General features: G+C 36.6%; 1 protein-coding gene across 1 annotated transcript; it reads right to left on the minus strand.

Annotated features, from left to right (window-relative positions):
* Positions 1-5,513: 5,513 nt before the first annotated feature.
* Positions 5,514-12,991, minus strand: Ccdc58 (Coiled-coil domain-containing 58). The gene is made up of 4 exons (XM_067090649.1): positions 12,852-12,991; positions 10,626-10,751; positions 9,853-9,999; positions 5,514-6,468 (listed from the first exon to the last, which is right to left on the minus strand). Exons 1-4 carry the CDS (start codon positions 12,978-12,980, stop codon positions 6,358-6,360), a joined length of 513 nt encoding a protein of 170 aa, XP_066946750.1. The 5' UTR covers positions 12,981-12,991; the 3' UTR covers positions 5,514-6,357.
* Between the last annotated feature and the right edge of the window lie 294 nt (positions 12,992-13,285).

Raw genomic sequence — 13,285 nt, forward strand, 5'->3', positions numbered from 1 at the left:
AATGACTGACTTGAACACTATCTTCCACCCAGTCGTAAGAATTTAAAACAATTGGAATGACGTTGGGTGTACATCTTCGTTAAGAGAAGCTTCTATTTGATCTTTCTATTCTCCTTTATCGTATGCGTTTACTCTCTCGGCTTCTATCTCATCTAAATCCTTCCTCCACGATTGTATAAGCCTTTCCTGTGAACGGTAGGCTAATTGACACCTTTGTACCTCGAACCACGTTACCACGGTTTAGGTCGTGCCTAGAACTTCATCAACTGAATGCTTCTCTTGCTTCCTCATCACATGCACAACTATTTCTATCTTTAAGGTCTCTTACTTTCAACTTCTGAACACCACATCTCTCTGCTGCTCCCAGGAAATCTGAATCTCTTCAGCAATAAACTTGAAAAGTGACATGTGACGATCTTTGACCTTTGTGTAGAGAACCATTACACTCCATTCGATGCGTGTACACAGTAATGTGGACATGCCAACTTTATCAATGTGGCCAAAAACTTGAATATTTCTGAAATCTATCGGTTTAGGATAAATATCTGTCAATGACCATTTTAATTTAAAATTTATGATAAGATCTGATAATCCCATAGGAAGCATTCCACTGAATTTTAAAGCAGTGAGACAGTCTACCAGTATCAAAATCAAATAATTATGCAATGACTTTCGTTGATCTCTGTCACTGTTTGGTTTTATGTACAGCCCTCCACAGGGATAATTCCCCCTCGGTCGGGCCCTTGTACGTTTTCCAGATAAGATGCTTCTTATATTTTATAATTATCTTTCAGTATTTCCTCCTCAGTATCGTAGCTCCTGCAGAATAGGAGAGTCTTTAGTTCTTTTTTAAATTTGCTTTCTCCTTGTATTAAATTGCGTAGAAGATAATTAGTCAAAGCCATGATCCGTATCATTTTTCACTGTGACACATATTCTTTATATACTGTGCACTTATTGTCATCATATGATTTATGTTTATTACCACTATGGCCTTTCTTTACACAATTTTTACACTTGAAGATGTTGCTAGCACATTCATTTGATTTGTGATTTTCACCACATCTAGGGCAAGCTTGATAATTTCTACAATTTGTTGCGCTGCGACCAAATTCCTGACATTTATAGCATTGATAGGGCATGTAACAAACGTATACTTTGCAACGGCTATACACAGTACACAATTTGTCACCTCTATCACAGATAGCCTTTAGCATTTGTGGTGTACATTTGATGATAGTATTTATATTTGTCATCTTTACAGTTTTCAGGTCGTCACTTTCAGAAATGAGGCTACTTATCCATGGATTTTTCTTTACAATGTTATCGACAATGTCATCTTCATCCTTCGGGACATAGACTACTTTTATTTTTGTTTTAAGTTTACCCTTCTCATTTACTGATATATTGCTTATATTCTGAATCTCCATTTTTGCCTTTTCTAAGTTTTTTCCTGTCTGGAAATCTTACAAATGAGTGCCCATCTCTTTTGTTTTAACGTGTTCATTTGGGGCCGCTATTTTACTCATAATTTGTCTCTTTTAGTGATTCAGCATAAGTTTTGCCCATGTTTTCCAGGGTCTTCACATCTTTATCAACATTGTCAATGTTGTTTTGGATTTCATTGCGTCACTAGTTTTCTGAGCCGAATCCTGCATCAACTTTTTTAATACCTCTGCGTTTTCTTTTATTTCTTCAAGTTCATCTTCGATGAGTTTTTTGTGTGTTCTTTGTTCAGCGCCAAAGTGTACAGTATTTTCAAACGTTAATGGTTGACTTACCAACCAGGCTCAAGTAATCAGGATTTATTAGCAAATTTACTTTATCTCGCTTCGATAATGTAAGATTTATAGGAAGAGATAAATATATACATAAATACGATAACTGTGTTTACATACAGCCGGTATTTCCAGCTCAGCAAGAACCCTTGGTGGCTGAGAGATTCGAATCAATTTAACACAGAAAAGTTATGCTTAAGCATATTCATTTGATTGGTTCGTTTGAGTGCCGTGCAGACAACCCAGATATATATATAATTTATATATATATATATATATATATATATATATATATATATATATATATATATATATATATATATATATATGTGTGTGTGTGTGTGTGTGTGTGTGTGTGTGTGTGTGTGTGTGTGTGTGTGTGTGTGTGTTAGACAGGTCAGTTGTGGTTGAGCACCCCGTACAGAAAACTTCCACAAAATTGGTCGTTACATACATACACCTACAATAAAGGCTCACCAGCATTGTGCCAAAAGCCCTTCACACAATGCCACAGTGACCAATATCATGCATACACTCATCTCTCCAGGGTGCTGAGGCCTTTCTTTTCCATTATCTCTTTCAAAACACCTTTCCAGCCTTTTCTAGGGCTCCCCCCCCATATATCTTTCAGTGCTGTAAATTCTTTTAACCAAGCTATTATCCTGCATTCTTTTCACTTGACCAAACATCTCGAAGTGTTCTCGTCGACCCTTTCGCCTACATTAGCCCTCTTACCACTCCTACACATTTTCTATTTCTTTTTAATTCTCCTTATACCACATATACTATCTAAACAATTCATCTCTAAAGCTGCAACCTTTTTTTCGTTCATTCTCAAACAACATCCGCATTTCTCTTCCACAGAAGAGCATTGGCTCAATATTCTTCATACAGTCCCACCTTGGCTTCCATAGGCACTCAAGTTTCCTCCAAATCTTTTGCACACATTTTGCTACCTTCCTTGCTTCACCTATTCTGTGACTCTCCTTATTCCACTATCAATCGAAACATTTACTCTCAATGTTCACATGAATCTACCGCGTCCATTCTTCCACTCTACACCAGCATTCTTTGCTGTTTTCTGATTCCCATTTTCTCACATTACCTCCCTATTGTTTCACTATCCTCATTCAACACTGCATCATCTGCAAATATCATTGGCTTTCCCCCATTCTATTTACATCCATCTGGTTACTCCATAATTCTGCTCCTACATCTAATGCCCTTTCTCTGACTTATTGGATCTTTCCATCCGTGAACATAGTAAACAGCCAAACAGAAATAAATCCCTTGTCTCAGCCCATCTTTATGCCACACAGGCGATTCCTTTGTATAAAACTCTGAACGATAGTTTGCTTCTATCATATAAACTTTTCGCTCTTTAACTTGCCTTCTTTGTTTCAGATCCTCTACAAAGTCCACAATGTCTCTCTGTCAGTTTTATCTGAAAATTTCTCCAGACCCATGTATGCCTTACATACTAATTTCCATTATATGTGCTTGATCCACATGCTCTTCATTGTCTAAAATTAAAGTGCTCTTCCCTTATGAATCCTTTTGTCTTTTTATCTTACACTCTCAGTTAAGATCTTGCCATATGCCCCTAACCTCTTAGTCTTCTCTGTCACCTTTACCCTTAAACAAAAGACCTATCATTCTTTCAAAACCTTTTATTTGTCCAGACATATTTCACGCACACACCTGCTGCCATTCAATCACACATCCACGAATGTAACCTGTCACTTGTAATCTCATCAACTTCTGGTGTCTCCCCACGTTTCAACCTCTTCATTGTCCTCCTTATGTCATCAACATTAACTTCCACAAGCATGCTAAAACTTACACTAACCCCTTCCATTCTAGTCGAATTGAATATAGAATTTAGGCCAAAGGCCAAGCACTCGGACCTATGAGGCGATTCAGCGCTGAAATGGAAATTGACAGTAAATCGTTTGAAAGGTGTAACAGAAGGAAAATCTCGCAGTTGCACTATGAATCAATTGTAAGGAGAGGGTGGAAAGTAAGATGGAAGAAAGAGTATAAAAGGAGGTACAGTAAAAGGAACGAAAGGGGTTACAGCTAGGGGCAGAATGCATGCTGCAAAGAACCTTAAATAAAGCCTACAGTGCACCGCATGAGGTACACTGACGGGACTACTCCCCAACGTGCCATTCAACTCTGTCTTTCACATTTGACAAATTCTCAAAAAGCTGCGTTCACAGAGACTCCACCATTCACCTATACTTATACAGTGTACACTTCCTTTATATTAAGGCCCTACCTTTCTAATTCCTTTTTCATGGCATTCCTCTCCCCTTTCTAAGTCTTCCTCAACTCCTCCCTCCTAATACTTCTGAATTAAACAATCTTTTCACCAACCTATCACTATACTTCTTTCCACATCATCTGACTATTACTCTGATCCTTCCTTTTTACTATTTCATGTCCTCACGAATTTACCTTTCAGTCGCATTCAACACTCATTTCATTTGTCCTAGCGGATAGATTAAGTCACAATGCTGTTGGATCAATGATATACTTTCGGAAGCCTATTATTCTCTATCACTACATTACCAGTTCTCTTGAAGACACTGAATCATCTTTCCACATACGGTAAAGTTTCCTCAAATATCTCTGTCATATCTACTTTTCACATACTTCATTGGTTTTCTTACTTCCTGCACACTATGCTAACATTTCACTACACAGTGTACCTCATCCTAAGTCGTTAATTCATCCCAAGACATGCGAGAGCTTCAATGGTATCTACATTGGGTTTCAATAAATTATTCCAACATACACTTTCTCCTGGTCAAGTGAATGACATCTAGCCTCGTACTGTCTTAAGCACCAGTCTCTAATTCTTATACACTTAATCCACATCATTTCTGCCTTGTCTGACCCTGTGATGCTCTTTATTTATCAGTCCTTCACTACATAGCTGAATCTTGAAACATCATACATATACTCCCAGCAAACATTTACACTTGCAACTCGAAATGGCGCCATACATTTAATTACTTGTGCACTCGATTTCGTTTCTATTTTAAGTGAAAATTTTTTAATAGGAATCAGATGAGTAATCTTTCCATGGAGGCTGCATTCAGTGTTTAGAAGCTGCCTAAAATGAGACAAAACGGGACTAAGTAGGAATTATAGTCTTAGGAGGGCAATTTACTGATATTACACTACTTATATATATCAAGAAAAGCTTTCCATCCTTCTTGTGCTAAATTTTGTCAGTAAATAAAGAAATATTACACACTACTTATGATCATTTTGGTAGATAACTGCCAACCAGTCATCAAGTACTATACACCTTCAAAGAGCTTTTCAATTTTACATTAAGCTTCAAATATATGTAAATTATTTGCTCTGCCCAGCCACGCCTCATGACAATTAACTCAAGACTGAAATGATTCAGTTGTTTTTCAGGGTGTTGGTTGGCATAATGGAAAACGAATGTAGTTCAAGCACTCAAACTTCTATTCCATATGGCTGTATTGAATTAACTGTCCTTTAACATGTTAAATAAATTTCTAACATAAAAAATTAGTTGCTGAAAGTCTTTACATTAGTATTACAAACCAGTATAAAATATGCAACAACTTCACTGAACATTATAGTGACACATGCACTTCGCCATAGGGAAGTGGTGAAATTTCATTATTAAAGCCAGGTTAATCAACAGACTATGTATTATGTTTCAGAGAAAGGAATGACTAAGATCAAATATAACAATAAATCATTTATTCTATTAACCATTTAAGAAGCAATCCACATTTCCTATAAGGAACAGAATATACAACAACTGTCATTTGTATTTATAAGACTCCTAAATTATTTACAATAATTTCCCCCTATAAAAAGTGAATACAAACATGAAAATATTGATGAATGGCAGCAATGAGTTAATGAGCAAGAATGAGTTGAAAAATACAAATGAATAAATCTCATTCACATGATAGAAATCCCTAGTCATGTAACACTATGACAATGCAACTTGTGTAAAAACTAATTTGTGTAAAATCAAAGATATTAAAACACTGTTAGCAACATTTACTTTTGTACACATTCATTTGAATGGCTGATACATGTTAAGTAAAAGATTACGATCCTGCTTAGCATCATTTACTTGTGAGCACTCATTTGAATGACTAAGTAAGAGCGAATTTGGTATTCATACTTGTTTTACATATAGTGTACAATACAAATATATATTCTACTACCTTCTTTAAATGTTTTACCTTTAAATTTGTCAGTCTGCAAACACACTATACAGTACATTTATTATTTCTCATGTCACTGCAAATGAAATAAAACTTTATCTTATACATAATGTGAAACTTTCACTGCCTACGCTGTAGATATCCGTGAAATGAAACTGGCATTTGTACATATGAATGCAACTCCAACTTCTAAATGGCCCTGAGCATTTAAGGATGATACAGTACTTATTTTCTTTGAAATTCAAAACTTAACGGTGAATTATTTCAAGTGCTGACTAACAAGAGATTTTCCCAGATTTATTTTGAAGTTTGTTACTCAAAACCTAAATAATTTCTAAAAAAATGAAAGGTCACACAGATTTTGGTGGCTTGTAAAAGAGGCGACATCGCTCTTCAAAGACCTTTAGGCTGCGCTCACGAATTATTTCTTCAATAGTTACTTCATTCTGAAGATCTCTCATCTGAAAATATAAGTATTTTGTGAATTATTAAATCTTTTTCCTATTTTTAACAGTCCTAAAAATTCCGTGTTGCAGTATGTTTTCCTACCATCACTAAAAAGGTTCTACAATAAAAAAAATTATTTAAAACAACCTGCAAATTTGAGAAGAAATATATTCAAAGCCACATACAGTTTTTGAGGGTAAAATCTCCTCCTCAATGTGGACACACTAAAATCTAGTTGGGTTTTAGAATCTCCAAACTGAAGAGGGAGCAACACTCCAAAACTGTATCTGGTTTGGAATATATTCGTTCTTCAATTTGTGGGTATTTCTGCAAGTCAAAAATTGATACTGATCTGTCATCATCGTTATGCTGGAAAATGTTCCTTCAGCATGAAAATTTCCTTTATTTAGTGAATATTCTAACATTAAAAGCAAAACCAAATATATGCATGTACAGTACTCTTTCCATAATAAATCGCGAGTATTTGTTAATTTTAATTACTTATCGAAAGACTGGCACATTCTGACATTTTCATGTGGCTCATCAAAGGCTTTGTTCTTAAAACGAAAATTGCAGTTAAGAAGAGATCACCAAGAACAGATGGAAAATAACAGGCAGAGAGCAAAATGCAGCTGGGGGAACCAGTTCACTGCCAAGATCCTTTAATACCATCCTGACTAGAATACTATTTTCTTTTTCATGGGATAGATGCTGATTCTTACATTTTCTTATGTTAACCTGCCTGGTGAATTCACTCTTCTCCATTTCAGGACTTAAATGTAAATATACAACTCCATAAAAAATCCAGAATTTATGGATGCCGCTGACTTGCGTGGTCTACTAAATATCCAAGAAGAGGCTACAATATTTAAGACCCCTAAAAACTCATACTCTCAATAAACAGTTGAGGATACTATCCAACCTGCAGAAAGTGGAACCAAACTCCATATTTGATGGTGAGGAGACAGAGAAGGGCCTTGTCCTTCAATTTGGTTAACAATAGCTTTCCTGACCACCTATTCCTCTTCCTTCATATCACATGTCCAAACCATCTCAATCTTTAAGATCTGTCTCTTTTCCAGCCCCTTGATACCACAAGCATTCATTACATTCATTACTTATGAATCTGAACATTCTGTGGCCACACCTTTCCAAATTCTTCATTTTTTTTTTGTCAGTAATGTACTTATGTTTCTACTGCATATAGTAATACAGGTTTACTTACCCATCATAGGCCTCTGCAATCCATACTTATAGGACATTATTATTCACCAGTAATCTGGATATCTCTCCCCATTCCACTGATCTACCACTACTCTTCTCACTTTTCTCTCAATTCACCCTTCACATTCCAGTGTGCACCCAAGGTAACAGAAATGCTCTTCCGCTATTACAACGTGGTTCTAAACAACTCTATTTTCACTCTTAGTTCTTGTAATACAGTCAGGCATCAAAACTCTTACTCCAAGAATATTATGCACTCCCAAGCATCTCTTACGACACCATCTGTTATATTTGATACTCATACAGAGTCCAGCCCCAAACACCCTTCCTTCAACATCCACACAGCCACTTTCCTGACTGTATATTTTTCTTTACTTCCTTTCCAACCATCATAAACTTTGTATTGTTTATGTATGTTTTCAGTCCTCTTCTTTCCTTCCAATCTTCCATGTTTTAGAAATTTCCACCACATCTTCAGATGCTGCAATTAACACTAGGTCACCAGCATAATGCAGCTCCTGGGAGCACCCTTTTCTGCACTCTTCTGTACTTTCTTCTATTACTTGGATAAACACCAAAAGGGCTCAGTTCTGATCTTTGATGGATTCTAACATTTATCTCAGATTCTTCTGAGACACGTGACCAGTCATCTCTCAAGGTCTAGTGTTACGGTAAAATAACATCGTTAGCTCGAGACTCTCTGGTACCCTCTACTTTTGTAAAACTAAATTAATTATTTGTTTCAGTACTGTACTCGGAAAAATGCATTTTCAAGACCCACAATTATGTGGTACAATTTCTCCCTCTTTGCTCTTGTTGCTCTCTTGCCAGAGAAGGCAGGCAAGATTCAGAAGGTCCTCCTTGGATTTTCCTGTTTTCTTTCTACATGGAGAAAGAGAGTCCAGGGACAAAGAGAACAAAGAGGATGTAAACAACGAGGAAGATGACTGGGAGGAAGAACATCGAGAATAATTCTTCCTTTAATCATGGTACTTCTTGCTTGCATTCAACTCCACAAGACTGGCTGAGGCTGGGATGGGAGAAGTCAAAGCACCTAACAGGTCAGCCACTAGCAAAAGTACTAAACCTGAGGACCCCCTGCAGTAGATGAAGTACTCATGGGAACAGCAGAAACAGCAGAAGACACACCAACAGCTGACTTGTCCTTCCTCTTTTCCACCAGGGAGTTAAGAAGACAGCCTGGAAAGATTCAGCGGTGTCAACGAGGGAGTGTTAACCCTCAAAGAAACAGGCAAACATTTCTTGTCCATCTTTATCTTCTTACCATAATTTTCCCATTGAGGAGAGGACCAGAAAGTGCATTTGTTACAGGGCAAGGCTTGCAAACAGCCCTTACCCCTACAGTAGGAACAAATCTCAAATGAGTGTACCAATAGGGGAGACAGGAAGTGACCACACAGTTGTTCAAAACTGGTCATATTTTTCTCCATCTCAAGAGAGAAAAAAAGGGCCAAGGAACAAAATAAGCAGTATACAAGCACAGGGCGCACAAAACACAGAAAAAGAAGAAGGGTAGCAAGCAACTCATCCACAATCCAAAATCCAACAACCACACAGGGAAGAAAGCAAGTGTGTCCTCTCAGTATGGTGCCAAAGAAAAAGGGAGAGGCTAGGTTGGGATGAGTAAGAGATATGACTCTCAGCCCAACCTCCACCAATTAACTACCTTGTTACCAAGATTCAATGGCCATTCCAGCTTGCACCCAAAGATACACCCTAATATAAATGGCGATGGTGGTATCCCCACAGGAACAAATGGTGAGTGTAAAAATTTCATACATATATATTAAAAATAGAAAAACTATCAAGAATGGATTGGGGTAATTTAGCTAATTACTGTAATTATATAATATAGAAAAAAATGCTAAACCCTTTTAAATTATCTATTTTCTTGATCAGTAAGGAGTTACAAGTGTACTGTATAGAATGATAAACTCTTCAAGCTCCTTTCCTGCTTTCATAACTTTGAGAGTGGATCCTTCCTACCCGGAATATGGATAAAAACAAGAGTTAAAATTTAAAATGCAAGAAAATTTTCAAAAATTCAACTTCTTATGATTTAAAATTTCATACTCATGAAAGCATGCTGACAAATATAAAGAAAACATTAAGTAAAAAGCAAAAACAAGGTTAATATATACAAAAACATTTACCCTGTTCTGTTCTGTACGAAGATTTCTCATTAATCTGTTATCATCTCTATTTTTTTCTACCTCTGTTCTTGCTACACGAATGGCTTCTCGAGACTCATTCAAACATCTCTGAATCAAAGAGTTTCTGTCTTCATAGGTCTGATTCAACTGAAATAAAGTAATATTTGCATTACTGTGATGTAATAAGATTTGTTTTCTACATGTACTGAGGGTATACATTAATACAATTACATTTCCAATTCCTCATTATAAGTTTCTCTGCTACATTAAAAGAGCAATAATATATGGATTCTCAAGGAAGCATTCACAGAGAAAAAAATCTGTCCATCTTGAGGCCAAAAGAAAATTGAAAATGCGTGAGTTTATGTTAAGGTGCTTTTAAATATGTAACAGTATTCAATACATCAGATACTGTAATATACTACTGTAAACCTATTAACCATGCAGAAACTGCCCAAAGATCATATTTTGGTCTAAGGGTTTCTATAATGATTCCACAGAGCTATGTAGCTCATAGGAACTACAGAAAATGAAAATAAAACTTTTTTATGTTATCAATCTCTTCTCAAAAAGTACAAATATAAAGCATTTATCCTGAAGTGAAAACTCTTTCTCAGGCATGCAACTCTCCTTCAGGTTTAATCATAAAACATGCAGCACAACTGTATTAAACCTGAAATCCTTTGTGGTTCTTTTAATAGGAAATTAATATGTCTGAAAAAACTAACATGACTAGAAATCATTACACCATAGTTTTATTTACTATTACTTACCTGATCATACAAGGATTTACAGTGATCTGTTGGGTCCACTATTCCTCTAAATGATTGCGTTGGTGTGGCAAGATTAAGCTGATAAATGATTTTATCATCAATGGCCCTCATTGCACGTAATGTGTCCTGGAATTATTATAAAACCTTAAAACTCTTCCAATACCTTCTTGATAAATATTTAAAATACTGTACGTATATAATAACAATATCACTACCAAAACAAAACAAATTATATAGATATATCAACACACTGCTCAGTACCAAGATCTTCAGTTTCATACACAGTACGTACAGTAATTTCAGGTGCAAATGGGAGAATCAGTCTCCTGAAAATATTATAGCTGCTCATATTCACAAAGGCTGCAATTCTGTCCTAATGCAATACAATGTACACATGTATTTGTGGACAACAATTAGAAAAAGTGGAGCATCATTAAAGTGCAAGGTTCAGTAGACTGTAGTACCATACAATAGTTAAGGATACAGTAAGTTACTTGAAAACATTTCCTGCACTTGTTCATTTTATCTATATATGCAGCACTTCGGCTTAAGATGTTGGGTCTTTCTTACAGTAGCCTACCTCACAACTCGCACTGGGCAAAAAGTATCTCGTCCAGATGAGAAGGAACCAAAAAAACTTTCTACCAATGAACTAACAGGCTCTGAGTTTTCCTCATAAACTCAGGAACAAAGAAGAACAAGAGAGATTCTCGACACTATGAGTGCAGGACAAGGCGAGAAAGACCATGCAACTCACCAATGGCTAGCAAGAGAGAGCTCCCAACCTGAAGCCTCCCTAAGGATCTCAAATGGCATCTGTGTAGGCTGTGGAGTAACAAGAATCATGCCCCACTACAGAGACTAAAGCAAGCATACATAACTCCACTGAAGCAGATTTGGCAGTGTTAAAGGTTAGGTTAGGAGCAGTATTCACACCCATTGACAGAGGCAAATGCCTTTTACTTTTCCTCCCAAATCTTTTTCACTGTGAAGGGGACTAGCACAAACTCTCCTGGCATGAAAGCTAAGGAATGTACATCCTCATCCTCCAGAAGGAACAATATCAGTGGGGATCCACAGACATGGAAGCAACCATAATCTCACTTACATCTTCACACCTTTGTTGTTCGCTCATTTTAGCCTAGGCACAGCCATAATCCAACAAAGGGAAATCACAATACATACAGAAAGGGCAGTCAGTAAAAGTCCAGCAAGATGTCGTCACTTGCCAGTAGGGTAAGAAAATGTGCTTGCTGACAGCAGGTGTGTGTTTCCCCTGCCAACCTACCACCAATTAATTACTGCATTACAAAGTTTCAATGACAGTTCACACTGAGGAATACCACCTACAAGCGCTGATGGTTTGTACAAATGACTTTAATTCAGAATAGGCTAATATCCACACTTTTGACACAGCAGTTCTGGTTGTCATCTTACAAAATATTGCACGAGAGAGTTTGGATTTTACACTTTTGAAAACTTGACCTTAGCCTAGCAGGCTAGCAGCTACACCATTCTATGCAAGGCACACTGTAGATGGTATCTCCAAGTGCATGGGTTAGCCTATCCCTATGCTATACTCATTTTCACCCCGTCTACCGACTAAAAACTTTTCCCGCTGGGAGTAGAAGGGAACACATGCCAAATGTCATCAGATCTGGGGCATGATTAACTCATAGTCTGAAGGCTTTTTTTCAACAAGGTTTTCAACAAATTTACAAATTTCAAAGTCTTTCTGGTTAGGGTAGCCTATAAACCTGGCTTAGGTTAGTCCATTAACTTTGGCTTGGTTAATTATGTCTAAGGCTGTGTTAAATAGTTTATTAAGTACCCCAATTGACTCGCTAACCATTCGTCCATGACCTTCCCTGAGGAACGGGAACTGTAAAATCTTTATATTTCTGATTAACCAGCTATACTGGTACAGTAGCCACATATACCATGAGAATTATGAAAAATAAAATTTCTAAGGAATGCTTTAAGTATATGGGTAGATTATATGTCAATACTTGGGTGGCCATGTATACATGACAACCGGTAAGCATATCCCATGTTAGCCTGTGGAGTACTTTTGGTTAACCTTAGCAAACCTAGACCTAAATCCTCAAGCTAGTTCTTGTGATTTCAGATCATTTAAACTAAGTATATAATTCAGACAATTAGGTACCAAGACTGAAATGTCAGAATCAGTAAACTAGAGGCTGTCTGTGTCAGTAATTAACGAACCGCTATATCCTCGCATGTCGGTGTGATTGCTGCCATATTTTCGTAAACAATAGTAAATGGTAAAAGTTTGCCGGTGTTACTACAGTAACACTCGTACCCAAAGCCGAGTTGTGTAACGTAGGAATTCATAAGTAGTTATGTAAACTGTAAAGTTTAAAAATTTATATGCATACTTTTTATGGGCCTCACTTAACGGGATGTACTGTACATGTAATATAAAGTTACGGTAATTTACGATTGTATGCTTACTTTTCGGCACATCAACATTTGTCATTCACGGTCACACTATTTCGGAAAACAATTAAGATTTTATAAAACATTGTTTTATCATTATTATCTTTATTCCCTTAAATAAGACAATTTCATGAAGTTTCAGATGATATTAATGAAAATTCCTAACAGTGATAAGCCGAGTTTTAATCAACTGTAGCCGG

The sequence above is a fragment of the Macrobrachium rosenbergii genome, chromosome 47, assembly GCF_040412425.1.
Source record: "Macrobrachium rosenbergii isolate ZJJX-2024 chromosome 47, ASM4041242v1, whole genome shotgun sequence".
NCBI classification, from domain to species: Eukaryota; Metazoa; Arthropoda; class Malacostraca; order Decapoda; family Palaemonidae; genus Macrobrachium; species Macrobrachium rosenbergii.

Excerpts from the sequence above, each read along its gene's own strand:
- Ccdc58 (XM_067090649.1), bottom strand. The coding sequence starts at position 12,980 with ATGAATTCCTACGTTACACAACTCGGCTTTGGGTACGAGTGTTACTGT. Across the intron at positions 10,752-12,851 it reads CGACATGCGAGGATATAGCG|GACACATTACGTGCAATGAG; the intron begins GTTCGTTAATTA and ends TAATAATTCCAG. Across the intron at positions 10,000-10,625 it reads GTAAATCCTTGTATGATCAG|TTGAATCAGACCTATGAAGA; the intron begins GTAAGTAATAGT and ends ACTTTATTTCAG.